The following is a 21,624-nucleotide window of genomic DNA, read 5'->3' on the forward strand; positions in this document are numbered from 1 at the left end:
TTTTTTTTTTTTTGGTGCTGGGAATTGATCTCAGGACCTCATGTTTGCCAGGCAGGCCCTGTGCCACTGAGCTATATCCCCAGCCCTCTGCATACATTCTTGGAAGGCATTTTAAAATGGATTTGTCTGTACAATTATTTTTTATTTTTTGGTACCAGGGATTGAACTCAGGTCTTTGCGCTTTCTGTATACATTTAAATTAAATTTTGCCATTGCTATTCTGTATTTGATATGAAAATGTTATTATTAAGTGTGATTATGCATTGACACTAGTCTTTCAAGGCTGATTTTAAAAAATGATTTGTAAAGATTTTTTAATTGGATGAACTGAAAGAACAAATTTGAAAAGGAATACCGTGTATTTCCTGAAGTTGATAATTCTGAGGTAATGACTTGCTCCTGTTTACAAAAAATGGAACTACTTTTCCTAGCAAATATGACCGCAGACAAAGCTTGTTATGCCAAGATGGAGATGTTGAATACTTTCTGGACCTCATCTTTTCTAAACAGGATTTACTTGTCTCCTTCTCATTTTACCCCTTTCCCATGACACATATCCCACCGTACTGTAGTTTTTTGTGCTTTATGTTCTGTGAACTCCTTCAGATCAGGAGTTGTGTTCCTCAAGATTTGCACTGTACAGGGCTGGGGATTTAGCTCAGTGGTTCAGTGGCCTGCCTTGCAAGCACAAGGACCTGAGTTCAGTTCCCGGTACCAAAAAAAAAAAAAAAAAAAAAAAAAAAAAAAAAAGATTAGCGCAGTACAGTACTTTGCATCCAGTTGATTCTTAATAAGTGCTTCATTCACATAAATAGTGTGTACAAACACTCTTCAGGACAACCATTGTGATAGTAGTTAAGCATTCTCAAAATAATTGAATGGTCACATGGAATTTTTCAGCTAGAAAGTTGATGTGTATTGCAATTTATTTCTGACAACTGTACTGTATATATTTCACTTGGGTTAACATCTTGGGCTATATTGTTGCTCTTTTTGGTATCCCTTACAATATCAAGGAATCATATTAGATTCTTGTATTTCCTGACCTAAAGCTTAGCAATGACGTATTCAGGTGCCTTTATGTAACACATTGTGAATTAGTAGAAAGCATACTGTTTTAAAAAAAATTTTCGTGATCATCCCCATGTCAGAAAAAAAAAGTTCCTTGTTTTGCTTCTATTTTACAGAAAGCATAACTCCTACTGTTGATCTAAATGCACTGTGCATGAAACTTGGAAAAAAACCAATGTATAAGCCTGTTGATCCTTACTCCCGGATGCAATCCACCTATAACTACAACATGAGAGGAGGTGCCTACCCCCCAAGGTGTGTATGTGTTGAGTTCTTTGTAAAATATAGTTGAAAATGTATTTTTTACCTAGACCAGTGGTGGGACACATGTTACTTGTTTTTCTTTTAAGAGAAAAGATGCTAATGTATGAGTTTTTTTCTAAACTAAAACTTCCGTATTCAGGTTTAATTGCTGTGTTGGCAGTCTGATAAATAAGCGGGTTTCGGGTTGCATTTCGTGCTCACGTCCCTAAAGCGTTTGCATCACTGACCTAGACGAGGATCTACAAAATGTGGAATGAGTAATCGTTTTTTGGTTTACTTTGCCAAGTGCGGAAGTAAGCTGTGGTTGTGTTGTGCCTTTGGAAGCATTTTGGTGCTCTTTGAGTTTCCATTTGGAAAAAGCCTGAGCATATTCTTTGGGAGCAGTGTGTCTTGGGCCCCCAGCAGTCTGGCTAAAGAGGGCCATTGCAGCAGCTGTGTGTAACTTGAGTCATTTAAACATGATTCCCCCAACATCATGATTCTCAGCATTTGTAGATTTCCTGATTACTGTTTTTGGGTGATTTTTGAATTTTGCACCTGTGTGCTTTGTAAACAGCCTCCGTCTGAAAAATACTAACTGAAACTTGAAAGTGCCATGTGTTCAGTCTTTTGCCGGCAGTAATAACACATTAGTAGATAGATTGATGATCAAAGTAGGACTCTTCATTTTTCTGCCTTCCTTGGGGAGGGGCTAGTCAAAGACATTTTACAAATCTAAGTCTTTTTTTTGGTACCCGTGATCAAACTCAGGTCCTGTGCTTGCGAGGCAGGTGCTGGAATCACTGTGCTAAATCCCCAGCCTGACATTTTATAAACGTAAGTTTTTAGCGGGATGTAGTGGCTCATGCCTATAATCCCAGCACTCAGGAGGCAGAGGCAGGAGGATTGCCATGAGTTGGAGGCCAGCCTGAGCTACATAGTGAGTTCAGGGCCAGTCTGAACTATAAAGTGAGACCTTGTCTCAAAACAAAACCAAAAAAATAATAATAAAATAAATTTTGAACTGGATAAGGTGGCACACACTTGTAAGCTCAGCATTCTAGGTGACTGAGGCAGGAGGATTCCAAATTTGAGCCGTGCCTAGACAACTTAGTGAGATCCTGTCTTGGGCAGTTAATCAGTGGCTGGGTTTGTAGTTCGGAGTGAAGACACTGTGTTTATTCTCTGCTGTTGACCTCCCCACCCCAAGTACACACATATATACATATATATGAACTTTTGAAATGTAAGAAACCAGGGACTAGACTATGGGCTCTTGTTTCTAGATTGTGTGTGTGTGTGTTGCAGCATTGAGAATTGAACCTAGGGCCTTGGGCCTGCTCCACATGCTCTACCACCTCCACCACTGAGCACCTCCCATCCTTTCTAAAAATTTTAACTTTAAAATTCAGAGCCTCGGGGCTGGGGATGTAGCTCAGTGGCACCGTGCCTGCCTAGCAAGTACAGGGTTCTGAGTTCAATCCCCAGCACCAAAAAAAAAAAATTTTTTTTCAGAGCCTCCTATGGAGGTGCAAATCTAAAGTTGGAGAAAGTAAAACAAGTTAATTTCTCTCAGCTAAAGTTGAGTTTAGATTTTTCTTTTTTAGTACAGGCTAGCATTATAAATTAAAGGCATGTCATTTATAAAACATATTTTATGGAGCATAAGTGTGATTTGCTACATAGAATAAGATACACCGCTATTCTGGTATACACAGGATACTGTATGCTGTATAGCAGTTCTAAATCACAGAATCTCTGGATGTATTAATGAATAGTCATTGTTAGCAAGCAAGCGCTAGTGTAATTAGGCTGTGATGAAGGAAATATTTGGAATTTGCCAGAGACTTATCAACCTGAAACTGTAATTTTCCTAACTCCCTTTTCTTTTTAGGTATTTTTACCCATTTCCAGTTCCGCCTTTACTTTATCAAGTTGAACTTTCTGTGGGAGGACAGCAGTTTAATGGCAAAGGAAAGACGAGACAGGCTGCGAAACATGATGCTGCTGCTAAAGCCTTGAGGATCCTGCAGAATGAGCCCCCGCCTGAGAGGCTGGAGGTAAGGAGGGTGGCTTGAAAGACAGTGCCTCAAGTTACTTTTTCTGAGACGGTATATTGACAGCTATCCATAACTTTTATAATTTGATAGCCTACAAGATTTTCTACCCTGTAGCCTGCCCCTTCCTTTCCTTTTTAAATCTCTAGCAGTCACATGCCTTCTTTCTTACTTTGGCATAATTTTGGGTGACATGAATATAGGACAGACACAGCAGAAGGGCCGACTGTTGAGTTGTGCGAACGGGTATGGATGTGTTCTTAGTGCTGGTGATCACGCTTGCCGGGACCTACTAATCTGTGGTACCAGGTGAGAGAGTTTTCTGACCTGCTTTACCAGTCTTTATCATGTAGAAATGCGTGTTGTCCATTGCTGCATGACAGACCCTTACAGAACTTAGTGAGGATTTAAATTTTGCTCACAGATCTGCAGGCCTTGGTGGAGTAGCTTATCTTTGCTCCACCTACCTTTGGCAGTGGTAGCTCGCAGTGGCCTGAGAATCCGATTTTAAGATGCTCATTCATGTGGCCAGTTGGAGCTAAGCTGGCTCCTTGGTACGGGGCTCTCCTCTCTGAGTTGACCTGTGCAAGAACCGAAGACACTGTCTCATGGCTTGGTGACAAGACTCCAAAAAAGATAGGAAATGGAAGAAGCTGCCAGGGTCTTAAGGCCTGTGCCCAGAAATCACAGCATCTCTTCTGCTGTCCTGCATAGGTTAAGGAGGTACAGAGCCTAGATTGAAGCAATCACATAGGGAGCCTCAGTGTTTATTTTGTTTTCTTTGAAATAAAATCTCATTACGTAAATTTGTCGTTTGACCATCTTAAATATATAATTTGGTGGCTTTTAGGGCATTCACTTCTGGAGAAGGATATCCGAATTTGAGGTCATGTTTTAAAACAACAATGATAGGAGAAAGATTCTCACTTTTTGTAAATAACTAATAATAATAATTTTTAGGAAATCAAAGGCTGCATTCTACTGAGGGACCAGAACATTAGGGATTATTGCTGGTAAGGCAGTTTTATTATAAATCCAGTCACCAAAGGGCCAGAAAGAAACCTGATGAATAGAGAACATTGAGATTTCCTGGTTCTGTTTAATCACAGTAGTGTCTCCTGAACATATCCTGGGTAGCACTTGGCTTTCCCTCCCTAGGTAACAAATTCACAAAGAACAGGTAATGTTGTCCAGAACATGGGGCTAAGAGAGTGATGAAAATTAGGGGCCCAAGTAGCCCTAAGCAGAGCCTTGCTGAGGCTTTGCGACTGGCTGTGCAGCAGTGCTTTCTTTTTTCTTACTCTGCATTTCCATTTTTCAGCGTAATCACGTAACCTACTAGATCCGAGTCCACTGAGGACCAAATAGAAGAGAATTGGGCTGGAACTTAGAAGGATTTAGTGAAGTTAAAAGGATGTGTTTCTCAGTGGTGAGATTTGTTAAAAGACCAAAAGCCAGGGGCTGGGAATTTAGCTTAGTGGTTCTGCCGCTTGCCTCTCAAAACCAAAAGCCTGATGTAATCTGAGTTATTTTAAAGGTCTTGCATTGTTTTACTTAACTTTGGTGCTAATGTAATTGGAGTCAGATGGAGTTGGTATTTCTCATTTCCTTTAGCCAGTAATTGATAGATGGTGCGGGAACACTGGTGTTTGGGTTGTTTGCGTTAGAATGCTTGAGAAGTGTAAGAAACAATTCTTAGGCCCATCCTCTGTGATTATAATGAAGCAGGGCTAGGGTGAAACCCAGCCATCTGGCTTTTGCTTTCTTACTGTTCATATGCTCTTGGAGTGACTCTGAGGCATGGGCAGGGGCCGGAAACCATTGCTCCTTAGTGTCATCTGCACTTCCGAGTCCCCCTCTGAGCCTTCCTTGAGAGGAATCGCACATTACTATGAGGGGAAGAGCCTGTTGGTGTCTCTGAGTCTAAGGCACAGTTCTGAGGGCAGTAATGGACACGTTTTCCTGGCTGAATTCTGTAAGGAGTTTTGCAGTTTAAATCCACTGCTGCCCCTAGTCTTCCTTCCTCTTTGACTCTTTCTAGCTCTGTGTGGTTTGGGGTAAAAAACAATGTCTTTCAAAAGGCTGGAGGCTGGAAGGCTGGAAGGCTAGCTTTAGCTAATGCTTTGCCCCCTTGATTTTGATGGGTCTCACTCTCTTCCCTTCTTTCCTTCCTTTTCCCCTCCCTTCCATCCTTCCTCCCTTTCTCTCTTTGCTCTTGGTATTGTGAATTGAACCCAGGAATGCTGCCACTGAACTGAGCTGCATTCCCATTTATGCACATTTTTTTTTTTTTCAGTACCAGGCTTCAAACTCGGGACCTTGAGCTTTCCAGGAAGTGTTTCTTTGTTTTGTTTTGTTTTTTGGTACTTGGGATTGAACTCTGGTCCTTGAACTTGCAAAGCAGGCCCCCGGACCACTGAGCTAAATCCCTAGCCCTAGGACCTTGAGCTTTTGAGGCAGGTGCAGTAGCCCTGGTCCACCATTCCTGTTTTTTTTTTTTTTTTTTAACTGTTCTTGCTAAGTTGCTAGATTGGCCTCCAGTTTGTGATCCTCCTATCTCTGCCTCTCAAGTAGGAACTGTAGGTGCGAGCCACCACATCTAGCTAATTTTTCTTTCTTAAAAGTAGTGCACGTAGGGCCGGGGATTTAGCTCAGTGGTGCTGCCATCTGCCTCACAAGCAAGGACCTGAGTTTGATCCCTGGTACAAAACAAAACAAAACAGTAGTGCATGTAGGGCCAGGGATTTAGCTCAGTGGCACCATACCTGCCTCACAAGTGCAAGGTCCTAAGTTTGATCCCTGATAGGGGGTGGTAGTACATGTGAATTATAACAATTTTTAAATTTGAAAAAGGAAAAAATAAATTATATAAATTTACCTCTTGCAGATGATCACTATAAGCATCTTAGTTGATGTCAGTGGCTTCACAGGAAAGTAGGTGTATCTGTCTTAGCACAATGGGATCGCACTGTCCGGTGTGCACCTTTTTTCACAGGGTGTTGCTAGGTTGTCCTGGCTGGGCTTGAATTTGTTATCCTCCTATCTCAGCCTTTCAGAGTGCTGGGCTCACAGATGTGTGCCTCCATGCTCAGTTCATGTTTGAGCTTTCATTTCTGAGCTTGCTTTTTCAAGTCCTTTAAGGAATAACACTGAATGACTTTTCTCCTCTTACAGAATGCTTATGAACAGCTGGGAGAAAACATACAAGACTTTAAAAAATGGAGTGAAACTCTGTTTTAAAATTATGACATGGGATGGGACAGGGAATAGCTTAGTGGTGCTGTGCCTGCCTCATAAATGCAAGGTTCTGAGTTCAATCCCTGTTACCAAAAAAAAAAAATTATCACATGGGCCCCTTGAACTTTTTTTTATTCGTCTTTGTGTTATTGGATCTTGGAGACCTTGATTTTCCTATGTCTTGAAATGTTTTGCATTATATATGCATTAAACATTAGTCATAATACGTATCCTACACTAGTCAGCATCTTTTTCTAAGTAGGCTAAAAACGACAAAAATCACCAGAAGATGGAAGGATCATAAAATCCCTGGGTAGAGGATATCATAGTTATTATTATATCATCCTTAACCTTCTTACAGCTTTGCCCACTGATTTGCAAGAAACAAAAGAGAACTAGAGAGCTGGACGTGGTGACGCAGGCCTGTCTGAAAGGCTGAGAAAGGAGAATTGAAATTCAAGCCCAGTGACTTAGTGAGAACCTATCTCAAAGTAAAGAATAAAATAAAAGACTGGGGATGTAGCTCAGTGTGAAGGCCCTATACCAAAAAGACCTGGGGACACTGAGTCTCCCTTTTTCACCTTTCAGTGAATGCAGCTGAGACATCAGTCTTTTGTTTTTCCATCCATAATGGCAGGCAGGAAAATTGACAGAGGAAGACACTTGCATTTATTAGGCAGATGAGCAGATGAGCACAGAGAGACAGATAGTGGTGCTCCAGACTAGTGATGGGAGTGGGACTGGGCGGCCAGGTGAGGTCCCAGGATGAGATTTTTTTTTGGTACTGGGGATTGAACTCGGGTCTTTGTGCTTGCAAGGCAGGCGGCAGAACCACTGAGCTAAGTCCCTGGCCCCTTTGGATGAGATTTTTTTGGTTGATAGCTTAGATGAGTTTTCCAGACTCAAGAGTTGACAAGTGAGCAGTGTATTTTTATTGCAGATGGAAAGGGAATGTGAAATTCTCATTCAGTCCACCATTCAACAGGAAGGATTTCCTTATGGACCGGTTGACAAGAACTTGAGTAATCTTGTTTGGATTAAAAAAAGAGGGCCAGGGACTTGGCTCAGTGGTGCTGCCGCCTGCCTTGCGTGTGCAGGGACCCAAATTTGATCCCCGGTAGAAATAAGCAAGTGTAACAACATGTTTGCTTGCTCACTATGTAGCATAGCTCACTGTGTAGGCCAGGCTGGCCTCAAACTCATAGTGGTCCTTCTGCCTCAGTCTCCCGAGTGCTGGGATTATAGATGTGCGCCACCATGCCTGGCTCTTGCATCTTTTATAATGTTAGACTACTGCATTTATTTAACACTTAGCATCCACAAAATAAGTGGAGAAATGCAAAAGGAAATATTTATGCAATGGTGATTGGAAAGAAATAGATAATAACTATGAAAATGAAATCAGTGTCGATCTGTTGTTTATAAAGGTAAAAATGAAAGAATTTTTCAGTTATGATGCAAAAAAGATGGCTTTTGTGTTTTCAACAAAATGAGTCTGTTTCAAAAGTAGGGTGTTTTGACATTATCAGCACGAGAAGAATCAGAAACCCTGATAAGAGCTTATTGAGGTGTTTGAACTCTGACATCCCATAATGGGCTGTGCCCTACACACAGGCACAGCAGGTGATGGGCAGTTAGTTGCATGTACTGGAGTCCTTTGTCCATACCAGAAATACATGACTTCCCAAACCAGAAACATAAAGGAAAATTTTGGGTTTACTATTCTAAGATGTTTAATGGAATGGTGTTTGTCTTTTATTTTAGCTGATTTTAAATCTAGAAAAATAAAAAGGCATGCCTATAATCCTAGTACTCAGGAGGCTGAGGCAGGAGGATTGATGTGACTTTGAGGCCACCTTGAACCACATATACTTCAGGTTCAAACTCTGTCTAAGTCAATCACTCTGATTATTAGAGCCAGCTCATATATGGTGATGAGCATTTTTCCTGGTATAGGAAGAAAGGGCTAAGCATGGTTCACTGTAGTTCCCCCCCTCCTTTGCCTAATGTTGCCTAGATGTTATCACTGAACTGAGTACTGTAGAGTTGATGTAAATAGTAATTTTCACTTAGTGACAGAGTAAGGGCTGACTAAACTTTCCTCATCTTACAGGAGTGGTTTTTGTGGATGTTTGTTTGTTTGTCTTTTTGTTTTGAGGCAAGGCCTCACTTTGTAGTTCTTGGGCTTACTGTGCAGCCAGGCTTGCCTCGAACTCGAATTCAAATTTACAGTGATCCTCCTGCTTCAACCTCTGAAGTGCTGGGATCACAGGTGTGTGGCACCACACCGGGCTTTGTGGATTTGTTCAGAGTTGTTGCTGCTTCCTCTTTTGCAGTATTTTGTCCAGAGTGGATATATGAAATTATTTATGCAGAGGAGCAACGTAATAGCCCTTCTAAATAAATGTGTATACCTTTGGCTCCTGTTTTTGCAAGTTTATTTTACTGGCTGCTTTGTTCCTATTGAAATTCCTCTGGAAGCAATGATTTGGAGCAGTCCATCTTAATTCTGGTTGCTTGTAAAACCACCTCAGGACTCTTTTTTTTGAGGAATAGATAAATACCATAAAAGATATCCAGGCCATACCCATAGAATTCTGAGTTCATTTGTCTGAAGTGGAGACCAGCATCTCTCTGTTGGAAGTTTCTGAGTGGTTCTGGTTCTGCTGTGGTGAGATCGGCCGGCCTCAAGGTTAGGGCTTAGTGCTAGACCCGTTGTTTTCTATTGGTCTTGAATGGAGCCCTAGTATATAAAATAGATAAGTAGCATTTGTTAATGTAAACTTAAAAGTTTGAGATTGCAATATTGATAGTCATGAGAATGATTTATGTGAATTTTCAAAACAATTATACTATATTTTATTTTCATCCATTAAAATGCTGGTTGAGATACATTCACACTGAGATAGTTAACTGCCATAGGAAGAGGAGTGAGAAGGGCTTCAATTGTTTTTCTTTAAAAAATCTGATGTCTGTAGTACTTGATGGGCCGATAGGATAAACAAAACATCTGAAAGTTAGGATGTATGCATGGCTTTGAAGTCTTCTACCAGCCTCAGCCCCCATTTATTTCCAAATTTTGTTCTGGTTGTACATAGGGGGAGCACGCGTAGTGACAGTTACTTATTTGAGAGTAGATAGTGTGGGAGGGGTGAGGGGAGTATAGCTGCATCCCCGGCCCTGTGTCTTTTTTTTTTTTTTTTTTTTGGGTACCTGGGACCGAACTCAGGTCCTTGCGCTTGCAAGGCAGGTGGCAGAACCACTGAGCTCAATCCCCAGCCCTCTTTTTTTTTTAACAGCCCATCTGTTTGAAACAAATATGGATACACTTTTAAATAAAGTCGTCAAAAAGCTTTATTTTGTTATGTACAAAAATGAGTTAACATGTTGGCACAAATGTGTTGATCTTTGGTGTGAAACATAAACAGTTTTTATTATTTTATTTTTTTGGGTTTTTTGAGACAGGGTCTCACTATGTAGTTGAGACTGACCTGGAACTCACTATGTAGCCCAGGCTGATCTTGAACTCACATCGATCCTCCTGCCTCAGCCTCCCAAGTGCTGAGATTAGAGGCATGCACCACCCCACCTGGCAAAACATTTTTGAATGTTGTGATGAATTGAGGTGAAATTTATATATAAGTGGTTTAGTTTGGTTTTGTTTTTTGGTGTGTGATCTGTAACCCCAGACCTTTGTTATATTTTTATTTAGATACAGTGTCACTAAGTCACTAAGTTGCCCAGGCAGGGCTTGGGACTGGTCATCTGCCTGACCTTCTTGGAGTGCTGTAGCACTATACCTGACCTAACCCACATAAAAGCTTTAACTGTTTTTTAAATGGTGGCATTACATAGATTCTTAGTGTTACGCAACTTTCATCAATATCTGTTTTCAGAATTTTCCTATCATTCCAAATACAGACTCTGCTCATTAAACAGTTAAGTCTGTGCTTCCCTTATTCCAGTTGCTGGTAATCTCTTTGTCTCGACACATTTGCTTACTTGGTGTGGGTACCTCACACGTATTTGTTCTTTGTGTGGCTTAATTCACCTTTAATGTCTTCAAGAGTCATCCATCCATTCTGTAGCATGATTCAGAATTTCATTCTTTTTAAGGGAAATTTTACATTTTATCTGTTCACCTGTTGATACACATTTGGGTTGTTTTCGCCTTTTGTCTGCTGTGAACAATCCTACGGTGAACAGTGGAGATATAAATTTTGTTTGCGTCTCTGCTTTCTATTCTTTTAGTTGTGTATCTGGGAGTGGAATCGATGGACCATATTGTGATTTTTTGTTATCTTTTGATGAGCTACCAAATTGCTTTCCATAGCACTGGTACTGTGTTGTGTTTCCACCAGCAGGCAGTGCGGCAGGCAGGCAGGCAGGCAGGCAGGCAGGCAGTGTCTTTACATCCTTGTCAGCACTTGTTGTTTTCTGTTCTCTTCATAATAGCCGTCCTCATGGGCGTGAAGTGGTACTTAATTTTGGTTTTATTTCACATTTTTCTAGTGACTAATGATGTTGACTATCATGTACTTGTTGGACATTTGTATATTTTGGGAGAAATTCCCATTTTTTTTTAATTGTTGGGTTATAATTTCTTGTATATCCTGGATATTGATCTCTCCTCAGAAATTTGATTTGCAGATCTCATTTTTGTGGTCTGTCTTCACTCTCGACATTGTCCTTTGGTACATAAAGGGTTTTTTTTTTTTTTGTTTTTGTTTTTTTTTGTTTTTTTTGTACCGGGGATTGAACTTGGGTCCTTGCACTTGCAAGGCAGGCCACTGAACCGCTGAGCTAAATCCCCAGCCCCGATAAAGGTTTTTAATTTCAGTGAAGTATAATTAATTTTTCTCGTTGCTTGTGCTTTTGGTGTTATGTCTAAGAAATCATTGCCAAATCTAGAAGTGTCATGAAGATTTTCTTCTAAGAGTTCTATAGTTCTAGCTTTTACATTTGTCTTTAATCCAGTTTGAATTAATTTTTAAAATATGAGGTAAGGGTCCTACTTCACTATTTTGCATATGAATATCTTTTTTCTAGGCCCATTTGTTGACATACTTTTTGAAGTACCGTGTATTAAAATTTTTTAAAAATCTATTTAAAATTTCAGATAAATGTTGTGAAACTTAGTTTTTGTGTAGACTTGGTGTTAAGGACTCACCCATAAAAACGCAGTCCCCTGAGCTGGGCATAGTAGTGTGTGCCTGTAGTCACTGGCTCAGGAAGTTGGAACAGGAATATTGAGACAATGTGGGTAGACTACAACAAAAACCCAGCAGGTCTCTCTCCTTTCAGATTAGTAAACCATCAGAATGATCTGTAAACACTGCTGACTGGGCAGAGAGTAAAGTGAGACCAGGTTGGGAAGGAAAGAATTGTAAATGGAATCTGTAATGAATTTATTTATTCAGAATTACACCCTAGATTGTATTTGCTGACCTAAACTTTTATTTTACATTAATAGCTTTCTCATGTTAGCTCAGTGGACATGAGCCAGCCTACCTGATAAACTGAAGGAAATGTACCACCTGTACCATCTCGGCCAGTCCTGTCCTTTGTCTTGTTACCTTTCAGACCAGGTTCCTATCAGATAATTCTAACCTTGGAAATAGGATTTTATAAATTTCCTGACAACTGAATAGCAATAATGTGAAGAAAAACAGCTCTTTGGCGGTGTTTGGAGACCTTCCTGTTGTGGAGTTTATCTGTTTTCTAATGCTGTCGCTACACTGCAACATCAAATGTGTCTTAGCACACAAAGGAGATCCCAGCCCCTCTGACCCCGTCCCTGCTGGAGACCTGTGAATGAACCTTGTTACAAAGATAGGATCCCTGCCCTTGTTGAGGAGACTTTATTAGTTTATATACTTGGGGTTTTGCCAACTGTACTAAGTCTGAGATATGTGGAAGTTTTATAATTTCTCTTTCACTGCATTGTTTTCAAAAGTGGTTTCCAGAGACTTTATGACCAAATAAGAAACTTGTGTACATAACGTGGAAAGACCTGTATCTGAACTTGCTCTGAACCACACAGATGTCTGTATTTGGCTTATTCACATTGTAGCTTAACAGAATTGGAGGAGGGCTTTGGAATTCTGTTCTCCAGGCAGTGCTGGCATCCTGCTGTACCACAGCTGGACTGGTTTATACCCACCGGACTGTTACGTGTGGATTGTTTATGAAGCACAGTCTGTCCCACAGTTGACAGGATATTTTTAACTTTTAAAATTCAGGGATACAGCCGGGCGTGATGGCGCACGCCTGTAATCCCAGCACTCGGGAGGCTGAGGCAGGAGGATCACTGTGAGTTCGAGACCAGCCTGGGCTACATAGTGAGTTCCAGGTCAGTATCAACTACATAGTGAGACCCTGTCTCCAAAAAAAAAAAAAAAATCAGTAATACAGGGCTGAAGATGTAGCTCAGTGGCATTACACCTGCCTCACAAGTGCAAGGTCCTGAGATTGATCCCCAGTACAAAAAAAAATTCAGTGCTCCATTTCCCATACAGAGCTAATGTGGCCTTGGTCTAGTTTCTTGTTAAATCCGTAAAGTCAGGATTCAGTGCTTTTAATGGTTGCTATCCTAACTGGAATGTTGATGGTTTTAATAAAAAGTTAATTCCTAGACAATTATTCTTCTTTTAGATGAATGGAAGAGAATCAGAAGAAGAAAATCTCAATAAATCTGAAATAAGTCAAGTGTTTGAAATTGCACTTAAGCGGAACTTGCCTGTGAATTTCGAGGTAAGCTTATTTTACATGTAGGATTTTGTATTTTAAAACCTTATTAGGATTCATCATAGGAATGATTCCCCCCCAAATATCAATTGAAATATGAACCTCCAAATTTAAGATTCACCCTTTGTGTTCAGCAAAGCAGTGCTGTTTTCATTCTCTTCTCCTGCAGGTCCCGATCTTAGGTGTATGAATGAATCTCTGGCTGGGCCAAGTGTGGGCTCAGTTTGTCTGTGAATTTCCTGAAGAGGTCTGCAGAATATTGTATTTCTGTTCACACACATGCTCATGTTCATCTTGAGAGGGGGCCTCTTTCTTTCATCATCTTTACCTCCACAGTACTAAGGATCTCTTAGGTGGTCCCCAAAATGTTGCCGGACAGTTTTTATTTTATTTTATTTTCTGGTACTCGGGATCGAACTTGGGTCCTTGCACTTGGAAAGCAGGCACCAGAACCACTGAGCTAAATCCCTAGCCTGCCACACAGTTTTTAAAAGGACATAGGTTTTGTTGTTATACTTCATTTGCTATTGGGAATTTTGTGAAATAAGAGTTAATGGGTTGGCCGGGTGTGGTGGTGCCTGCCTGTAATCCCAGCACTTGGGAGGCTGAGGCAGGAGGATTGCTGTGAGTTTGAGACCAGCCTGGGCTACATAGTGAGTTCCAGGTCAGTCTCAACTACCTAGTGAGACCCTGTCTCAAAACACCCCCCACAGTTAATGGGTTGTTTGTTCAAAATGTAAGAAAAATACATTTAATGTTTTCTTTCAAAGACGACATAGTCCAGATAGGATAGGAAGGAAAGGAGAATTTTTAAAAAGTTTTTTATGGCTTGACATATGGCAAAGTCTTTAATTCCTTGCTTGATTATGGGATTATTTTTAAAAAGTCTTATCTGAAGCATACTATCTTTTAAAATACTTGAATTCTGTAGTCTTGATTTTGCAGTTACAGGAAACCCCCGAAATTGTGTGCCTGTTCTTTAATGTGTACAGTCTCCTGTGATACACTAGTATTTGCCCCAGATTCAATCCTGCCTGCAGAGGGTGGTGGTGATTTCTGACCCACATCCTGGTGGTGGGGCAGAGAGTTGCACTGAGTTGACTGGGCCAGCTGTGTGCAAAGATATTTCTTGTTCCCCCTATGGCCCCCCACACCCACCCCTGCCCACCTGTGTACTCCACTGGTTGAGAGCAGGTTTATAAAATTGCTTCCCTTTTGGAGTCAGAGCCTCCTGGTCCTCATCTTGTGTAGCCTTTGTCCTCTGGAGAGGGTGAGCACAGGCAGAATAATAGGACTGGTTGTTTTGGCAGCGACTAGATGGGAGCTGCACCCAAGGAAATCCTGAGGTCTCCATGGGCACTCATTGCAGGACAGGGGAGAGAGGTCCCTTTTCTCCCCTGCTCAGGAGTTAATGTGGCAGGAGAATGGATTTTGTGAAGATTGGAGGAAGGGGGAATGAAAGATTCCCGGCTTCTCAAGTCACCTCACAACTAGAGTTGACCGTTCATCCATTTTCACTAGTTCCTGCCCTTCCAGACTCACAGAGACTTGAACCTGAGTTGAGAAATTGTCATTTTATATTTTTGCTCAGTAGCATCTGCAGGCCAGATTGCTTCCTTCCAACCCACGCTTTTGTTTAGATTTCAGGATTTAACTTTCATCCCTCCCTTCAGGAACCTGTGGTACGTAACATGAAACCAGGAATTGGAGAGTATTCATCTCAGCAAAATTGTAGGAGCGCCCTCTGGTGGTTAATATCTTTTAGTTTCTTGTTCCTTTTTTTAAAATTGTATTTATTGGTACATTCTATGTGGACAGTACAATTGCATTCATTACTGGGATCTTGTACTTTTACATGACAGGCCTTGCTTCTCAAAGTTTCTTGTTCTTTATGGCTAAGGGTGATCCTCCTGCCTCAGCCTCCCAGATGCTGGGATTACAGGTGTGCACTGCCATACCTGGCTAACTTTTTTTTCTTTTCTTTTCTTTTTTGGTACTGGGGATCGAACGCAGGACCTTGCGCTTGCAGGGCAGGCATGGTACCACTGAGCTAAATCCCTGGCCCTTGAGTGTCTTTTTATTACCAAGTTTTGAGGGCTCTTTATATATTCCAAATGTAAGTTCTCATCTTTTTCTTCTAGAACTAGTGACTGAACCCAGAGCCTTCAGCATGCGAGGCAAGCATTCAACCACTGGTCTACCTACCCAGTCCTCCCTTCTTCCCTTCTTTCCAGCATTATAGGCATTGAAACCTGGGCCTCACACATGGTACACAAGTGCTGAACTACTAACATATACTCCCAGTTCTCCTTTTTCTTTCCTTAATGTGATTTTAGGACAGAGTTGTGGGCTGGCCTTGAAGTTGAGATCCTTCAGCTTTACCCTTCTGAGTAGCAAAGATTACCAGCTTGCTTGAGTACACTCAGCTTCCAGACTTTTCTTTTGCATTTCATGATTGTTATGTTCCTCAGCCTAGGCTTGTTCTGTTTTAGAAGTTTCCTTGTCTTTGTCTGACTGTCTGTCTGTCTGTCATCTGAGTCATGGTCTCTGCTATGTAGTTCAGGCTGGCCTTGAACCCACTCTGTAGCCCAGGTGTTGAACTCAGAGCGATCCCGGAGAGCTGGAGAGCACCATGCACCACCACGCCCTGTTGCTCTAATTTAAAGTTATGATGTCTTGAGAGTAGATTTTTATTTGTACTTTGAGTTAGGGTCATAGCTTTTTGGTTTGGTGTGGAGTTTTTGTTTTTTGTTTTCTTGGGAAATGTCTCACTGTTCCTTCACAGTTTATTATTTGTATTTTGTTTGTTTGTTTGGTGCTGGGGATTGAACTCAGGACCTTGCACTTGGGAGGCAGGCATCGGAACCACTGAGCTAAATAAATCCCTGGCCCTCCTTCACAGTTTATTATTTGTTTGGGTTTTTGGTTATTTTTTGTACCGGGGATCAAACTCGCTCTTGCGAGGCAGGCCACCGAACCACTGAGCTAAATCCCCGGCCCCCTTCACAGTTTATTATTAAATTACCTTCATACCTCCTCTTCAGACTTTCAAAACTTCCTTACTTTCTAGTACAAAAAAATGTCTTAACTTTACCTTGAGTTTTTCCTGCTCTAGTTTTGGCACCACAGAAAATGGAAATTTCTGGCAGAAACAGCCTTGGCTACTCCTGCAAGTAGCCCTGGCTCCTTTTCATGGGGGCCATTGTGCTGACTGCTACTGGGAGACTCGTTCCTTCTAGATACTTAAGGAGGAAATGCACATTGTTTTCACATTTCAGCTGTGTACATCTAATTGCAGTCCGCCATTGCAAGGTGCTTCCTCTTTGCTGATCATTCGTTAATGGTTATTACTGTAGTAATGGGGTTCAACCCCAGGGCCTCATGCACCTGAGCACCCGTCTCCCACTGAGTTGCACCCCTGCTCTGTTTCATATTTCAGCCTCCTTTTTCCCATAGTGGCCATTGGGCTTCCAACATCAGTGTGTTTGCCCATAGGGTCAGAAGCAGATCCCTTAAGTTAAACGTTGAAGATATCTTTGCGGTGAGCTAAGCAAACCTATTTTCTTTATGCTACAGATGTATGGTGAAGGCACTGTGTTCCAAAGTTCTTGGATTCATTCTTCCTCATGTTAACAGTGTACTGAAATATGCTTTACATACGGTCAAATATACATTTTTTTTCTAGTACCAGGAGTCGAATTCAGGACCTTGCACTTGCCAGGCAGGCACAGTGCTGCTGAGCCACATCCTTGGCCCAAATATACATATTTTGAGTGCACAGTTCAATAAATTTTGACATACAGAACATATGAAAACATGACTCATAACCTGGATCGAGGTACAGTTCTGCAGGTTCCCAGAGCCCTTCTCCTATTAATTCCCACCCCAAAGAAACTGTTCCCTGAATTCCGTCTCCATGGATTAGTTAAATGCAACATACTGGGTACGGTCTTGTATCTTAGATCCCATGTGATGCAGTCCCGGGCATGTGTGTCAGTTTATTCCTGAGCACTGCTGTGTCCCACTCATGGACGGGAAGCGTTTAATTAATGCATTCTCTGCTCCATGGGCCCTTCCTCTGTGTGCACCTCGGGCCATTATGAATCAGCGTCTGCTGTGAAATTCTTCCACTGGTCTTCTTGTGTTTTCATGTGCTCGGAGTTGGTGGATCACAGGGTAGGCAAAGCGATCTCTGCTGATACCTGATATCAGTCTTGTGTTTTGGTTTTTTATTTTTCTATTTTTTTGGTGTTGCTAGGGAGGGAGCCCAGAGCTTTGCACACTTGATCACTCAGCCACAACTTTGTCGGTTTTTTAAATTTTCCATCATTCTGGGCATGTGTGTTTGTTGTTTCTAATGTTGTTAATTTTCATTTCCCTGATACTAATACATGGTGGCACATTTTCATATGTTTATGGGCCATTAAGAGATTTTATTTTGTAAAGTATTTTTTACCTGGTTTGTTTTTTTTTCTTCTGTTTTATTAGTTGAGTGGTTTGTCTTTTTATTATTGACTTGTAAGGATTGCTTAAATATTCTGTGCATAAGTTGTCTGGCACACACACTTTCTCCTATTCTGTGGATCACCCCCTCCCCTCAATTTTGGGATTGATCTCAGGCTATGCACTGAGTTTCATTACCTTTTTTTTTTCCTGGTACTGGAAACATTACCCTTTTTTTTTTGGTACCAGGGATCGAACGAGGATCCTTGCACCTGCTGCAAGGCAGGCGGTGGCACTGACCATTTTTGTTTTGTCTTTGTCTTTGTATTTTGATAGAATCTCACTACATGAATAAGTTGCCCAGACTGGGCTTAAAGATGTCTGCTGCGCCACCATCCCTGCCTGGCTCTTTGCACTTTTTATATGAGGGATTTTTAATCTTGAGGAATTCTCATTTTTTGTTTGTTTGTTTTTTTGAGACAGGATCTTACTACGTAGTTGAGACTGACCTGGACCTCACTGTGTAGCCCAGGCTGGTCTTGAACTCAAAGTGATCCTCTTGCCTCAGCCTCCTGAGTGCTGGGATTACAGGCATGTGCCACCACGTCCAGCCAGGAATTCTAATTTTTTTTTTAATGGTTGGTGTCATTCATGTTTAATTCTTTGCTCTCCTTGTGGCCATGAAGTTTTCTAGAGGCCATTAAGAGTTTTGGCTTTCACAGTTATCTATATGATTAAAGTCAGTTTTTATTCATGATGTGAATTAGGGATTGCGGTTGATCCCCACCCTCCACCCAACGTGGGTAGCTAGCTGCTCAGAATACCATTACATTTTTTAAAATTTGCTTTGTTGGAGATCAGGTGACTCTATATTTGTGGGTCTATTCTTGCACTTTGTTCTGTAGAGTTTTTTAATATGATAAATAGGATAATGTAGCTGCTGTAACTTGTAGTAAATTTTTAATATCTAGTAGTATAAATCTTCTCACGTTGATGTCTGTTATGAGTGTCCCTGCTGATACAGTTTGAACTTGATTTTTATTTTCCTTCTGTGTAGTAATATGATCACTTTAAAGTCAAGTTTCTTTTTATTTCAGTTTTAGATTTCTTTTCTATCTTTGTCAGTTTATTTTTTTTAAACATGTAAAATACCAAATAGTTCTGAAAATCAAAACTTTACCAGAGATTCACACCTCCTCCCTGCCCCTGTCTCCCCAACCCCACGGGGATCAAACTCAGAACCTCGTGCTTGCCATGCAGGCACAGTGCCACTGAGCTAAATACCCAGCCCCTGACCCTTCTGTCTTCTGGGTCAGTAATTACATTGGTTTCTCCTTTATCTCTCCTGTGTTTGTTTTTGCATAAATAAGCATATTACACATCTGTCGCTATATTCATATATGTATACATAGTGGAATACAGTTGTACCATCTTTGTTTCTTAAATTAGGGTTAATTCTTTGTTTGTTTGTTTTCTTGAGACAAGGTCTCTACTTTGTGTAGTACAAGGTAGCCTTAAACTCACTGTGTGTGTAGCATAGGCTGGCCTTGAACTCAAGTGATCTTCTCTTCCTGTCTCAACTTTCCAAGTGCTAGGACTACAGGTGTCTGCCACCACACTCAATTTTTTTGTTTTTTGTTTTTGGCTCTTGGTTTTTTGATACAGAGTCTCACTTATGTAGTGTAGGCTGGCCTTGAACTAGCTGTGTAGCCTAAATTGGCCTCAGTGATCCTGCCTCAGCCTCCTGAGTGCTGGGGTTATAGGCGTGCACCACCAAGCCCAGCTAGGGTTAACTTTTATAGTTTGATTTTTTTCACTTGATAATATGCTGGAATTTACTCTTTATGGGGGTTTAGAGATTTTTCTCATTCTTCTTAACAGTTGCATAGCAGCCAGTATTTAATAAGCCCAGTCTTGGCTGGAGGCTCAGAGCAAATAAACTTGAATTCTTTGTGCTGCAATGATTTCTGGGCTTTGCTGGACCAGGTTCTTTTATGCCAGAACAGCTGTGAGCATGGGGTCACAAGAACCATTTGATAGGGTTGTGTGTGGAAAAGTCTGTTTCAGGCTAAACTGTTTTGGACTCGTCAGCCTGAGGGACACAAACCAATTTGAAAAGAAAGAGAAGAAGCAGCATTCAGAGTTCACTGCTTCCTTTGGCCCATATTTATGCACCTTCATTTGGTGCATCCTGCCCTTAGTGCCTCTCCACCTATGCTTCCTGAGAAGAAAGTGTGCCAACCAGTGTGTCCCACAGCTTTTAACAAGCGTCTGTCACCCTTTCACTCAGTCTTTCCCTCTGACACAGGTGGCCCGGGAGTGTGGCCCACCCCACATGAAGAACTTTGTGACCAGGGTTTCAGTTGGGGAATTTGTAGGGGAAGGGGAAGGGAAGAGCAAAAAGATTTCCAAGAAGAACGCTGCTATCGCTGTTCTTGAGGAGTTGAAGAAGTTGCCGCCTTTGCCTGCAGTTGAGCGAGTGAAGCCACGAATAAAAAAGAAAACCAAACCTACGAGCAAGGTGAGAACCTTTCTGAATGAAGTGTTTTCATTGGCAGAGGTGGTTTGGGGGTTTAGAAGGCTGGGTGCTTTCCCCAAGGTACAAGGGAGTGGGACTAAATGCCACATGCCAGGCCTGGTAGACCCTTTCCAGATGCCACACGAGAGCCACAGTCAGATACAGATGAGGCTGTGGTGGCCATCCAGCCGCACACCCGCAGGATGGAGGGGTGCTCAGCACAGCCCTGCCCTCACCACAAGGAACAGGGTCCTACACCATCTGCAGGCCTGTGGTTGGATCTTAGAGCTGCTTTTTCAGTGGGCAGCTCAAGGTCCTGAAGTGCAGGAGGTTCAGGCAAGCAGGGGGCCCCTGGGGAAGCTTGGAGCTGGGTGCAGCTACTGAATACCACTTCCTTGGGGCCATACTGACCTGCTTCGCAGAACATTGTTGGGATTCCTTTCTCACACCAGGAAAAGGACAGGATTCCATTTGGGGATATTTATGAATGCTAGTATCCATCCTGTTGTAGTTTTTAATAGTTTCATGCTATATCAAGATCCAGATTTTTCAGGGCTGGGGAATCAGCTCAGTGGCACTGTGCCTGCCTTGCAAGTGCAAGGTCCTGTGTTTGATCCCCAGCACCAGGAAGGGGAAAAAAAACAGAACCTCTTCCTTAAGCTCTGATATTTTGCACTACAGTTTTGTTTCTTCACTTACTGTATCCTGGAAATCATTCCTGCCCAGTGGCCTGGTGAGGATTCTGCGGAACAGAAGGCGGGGGCCATTCGTGTTCTTAGGATTTTCTTTTTATGGGGCATCAGCTTGAGGCTTTCAAGATTTTTTTAATGGTTTCTCCATTTTAAGTCATTGTTAACAAGAGAGGTGGGAACCTATCACAGTATACTTGGATGTCCATATCCACAGATTTTCCATCTGTGCATTCAACCAAACTTGGATTGAAAATATTTTGCGGAAAAATAATTGTGCCTGTACTCACCATGTGGAATCTTCTTGTTCTTGTCATTCCTTCCTAAACAGTTCAGTATAATGCTTCTTTACCTGGCATTTATGTTGTGTTGTGTGTCATAATCTAGAGACAATGCAAGTATCTGAGAGGATGTGCACAGGTATGTTGGAATTTATTAAAAAACAGGCATTGAGCCAGCATGGTGGTGGTGCAGTACCTGCTGGTTGTCCCAGCTACTTGGAGTCTGAGACTCTGGGTAACATAGCAAGAGGCCCTTAAAAAAAAAATGAAAGGAAGAAAAGCATTGCAGTGATGCCTGCCTATTTATAATGAAAAAAAATTTTTTTTTTTTTTTTTTG

At 41.6% G+C, this 21,624-nt stretch overlaps 1 protein-coding gene across 3 annotated transcripts in view; it reads left to right on the forward strand.

The window, feature by feature from the left end:
- Stau1 (staufen double-stranded RNA binding protein 1) overlaps positions 1-21,624 on the forward strand; it is a 47,631-nt gene that overhangs the window by 17,617 nt on the left and 8,390 nt on the right. For 2 of the 3 annotated variants that reach the window (XM_010618240.1, XM_033767030.1), the window contains exons 2-5: positions 1,188-1,326; positions 3,209-3,374; positions 13,263-13,361; positions 20,089-20,319. In XM_010618240.1, the coding sequence (XP_010616542.1) occupies positions 1,226-1,326; positions 3,209-3,374; positions 13,263-13,361; positions 20,089-20,319 (597 nt within the window). In that variant the 5' untranslated portion in view covers positions 1,188-1,225. The remainder of the gene's footprint in view (positions 1-1,187; positions 1,327-3,208; positions 3,375-13,262; positions 13,362-20,088; positions 20,320-21,624) is intronic. The other variant, XM_033767031.1, reaches the window with a different exon arrangement.

This window comes from Fukomys damarensis, unplaced genomic scaffold (genome assembly GCF_012274545.1).
Source record: "Fukomys damarensis isolate Sample0158 unplaced genomic scaffold, DMR_v1.0_HiC HiC_scaffold_22, whole genome shotgun sequence".
Classification (NCBI taxonomy): Eukaryota; Metazoa; Chordata; class Mammalia; order Rodentia; family Bathyergidae; genus Fukomys; species Fukomys damarensis.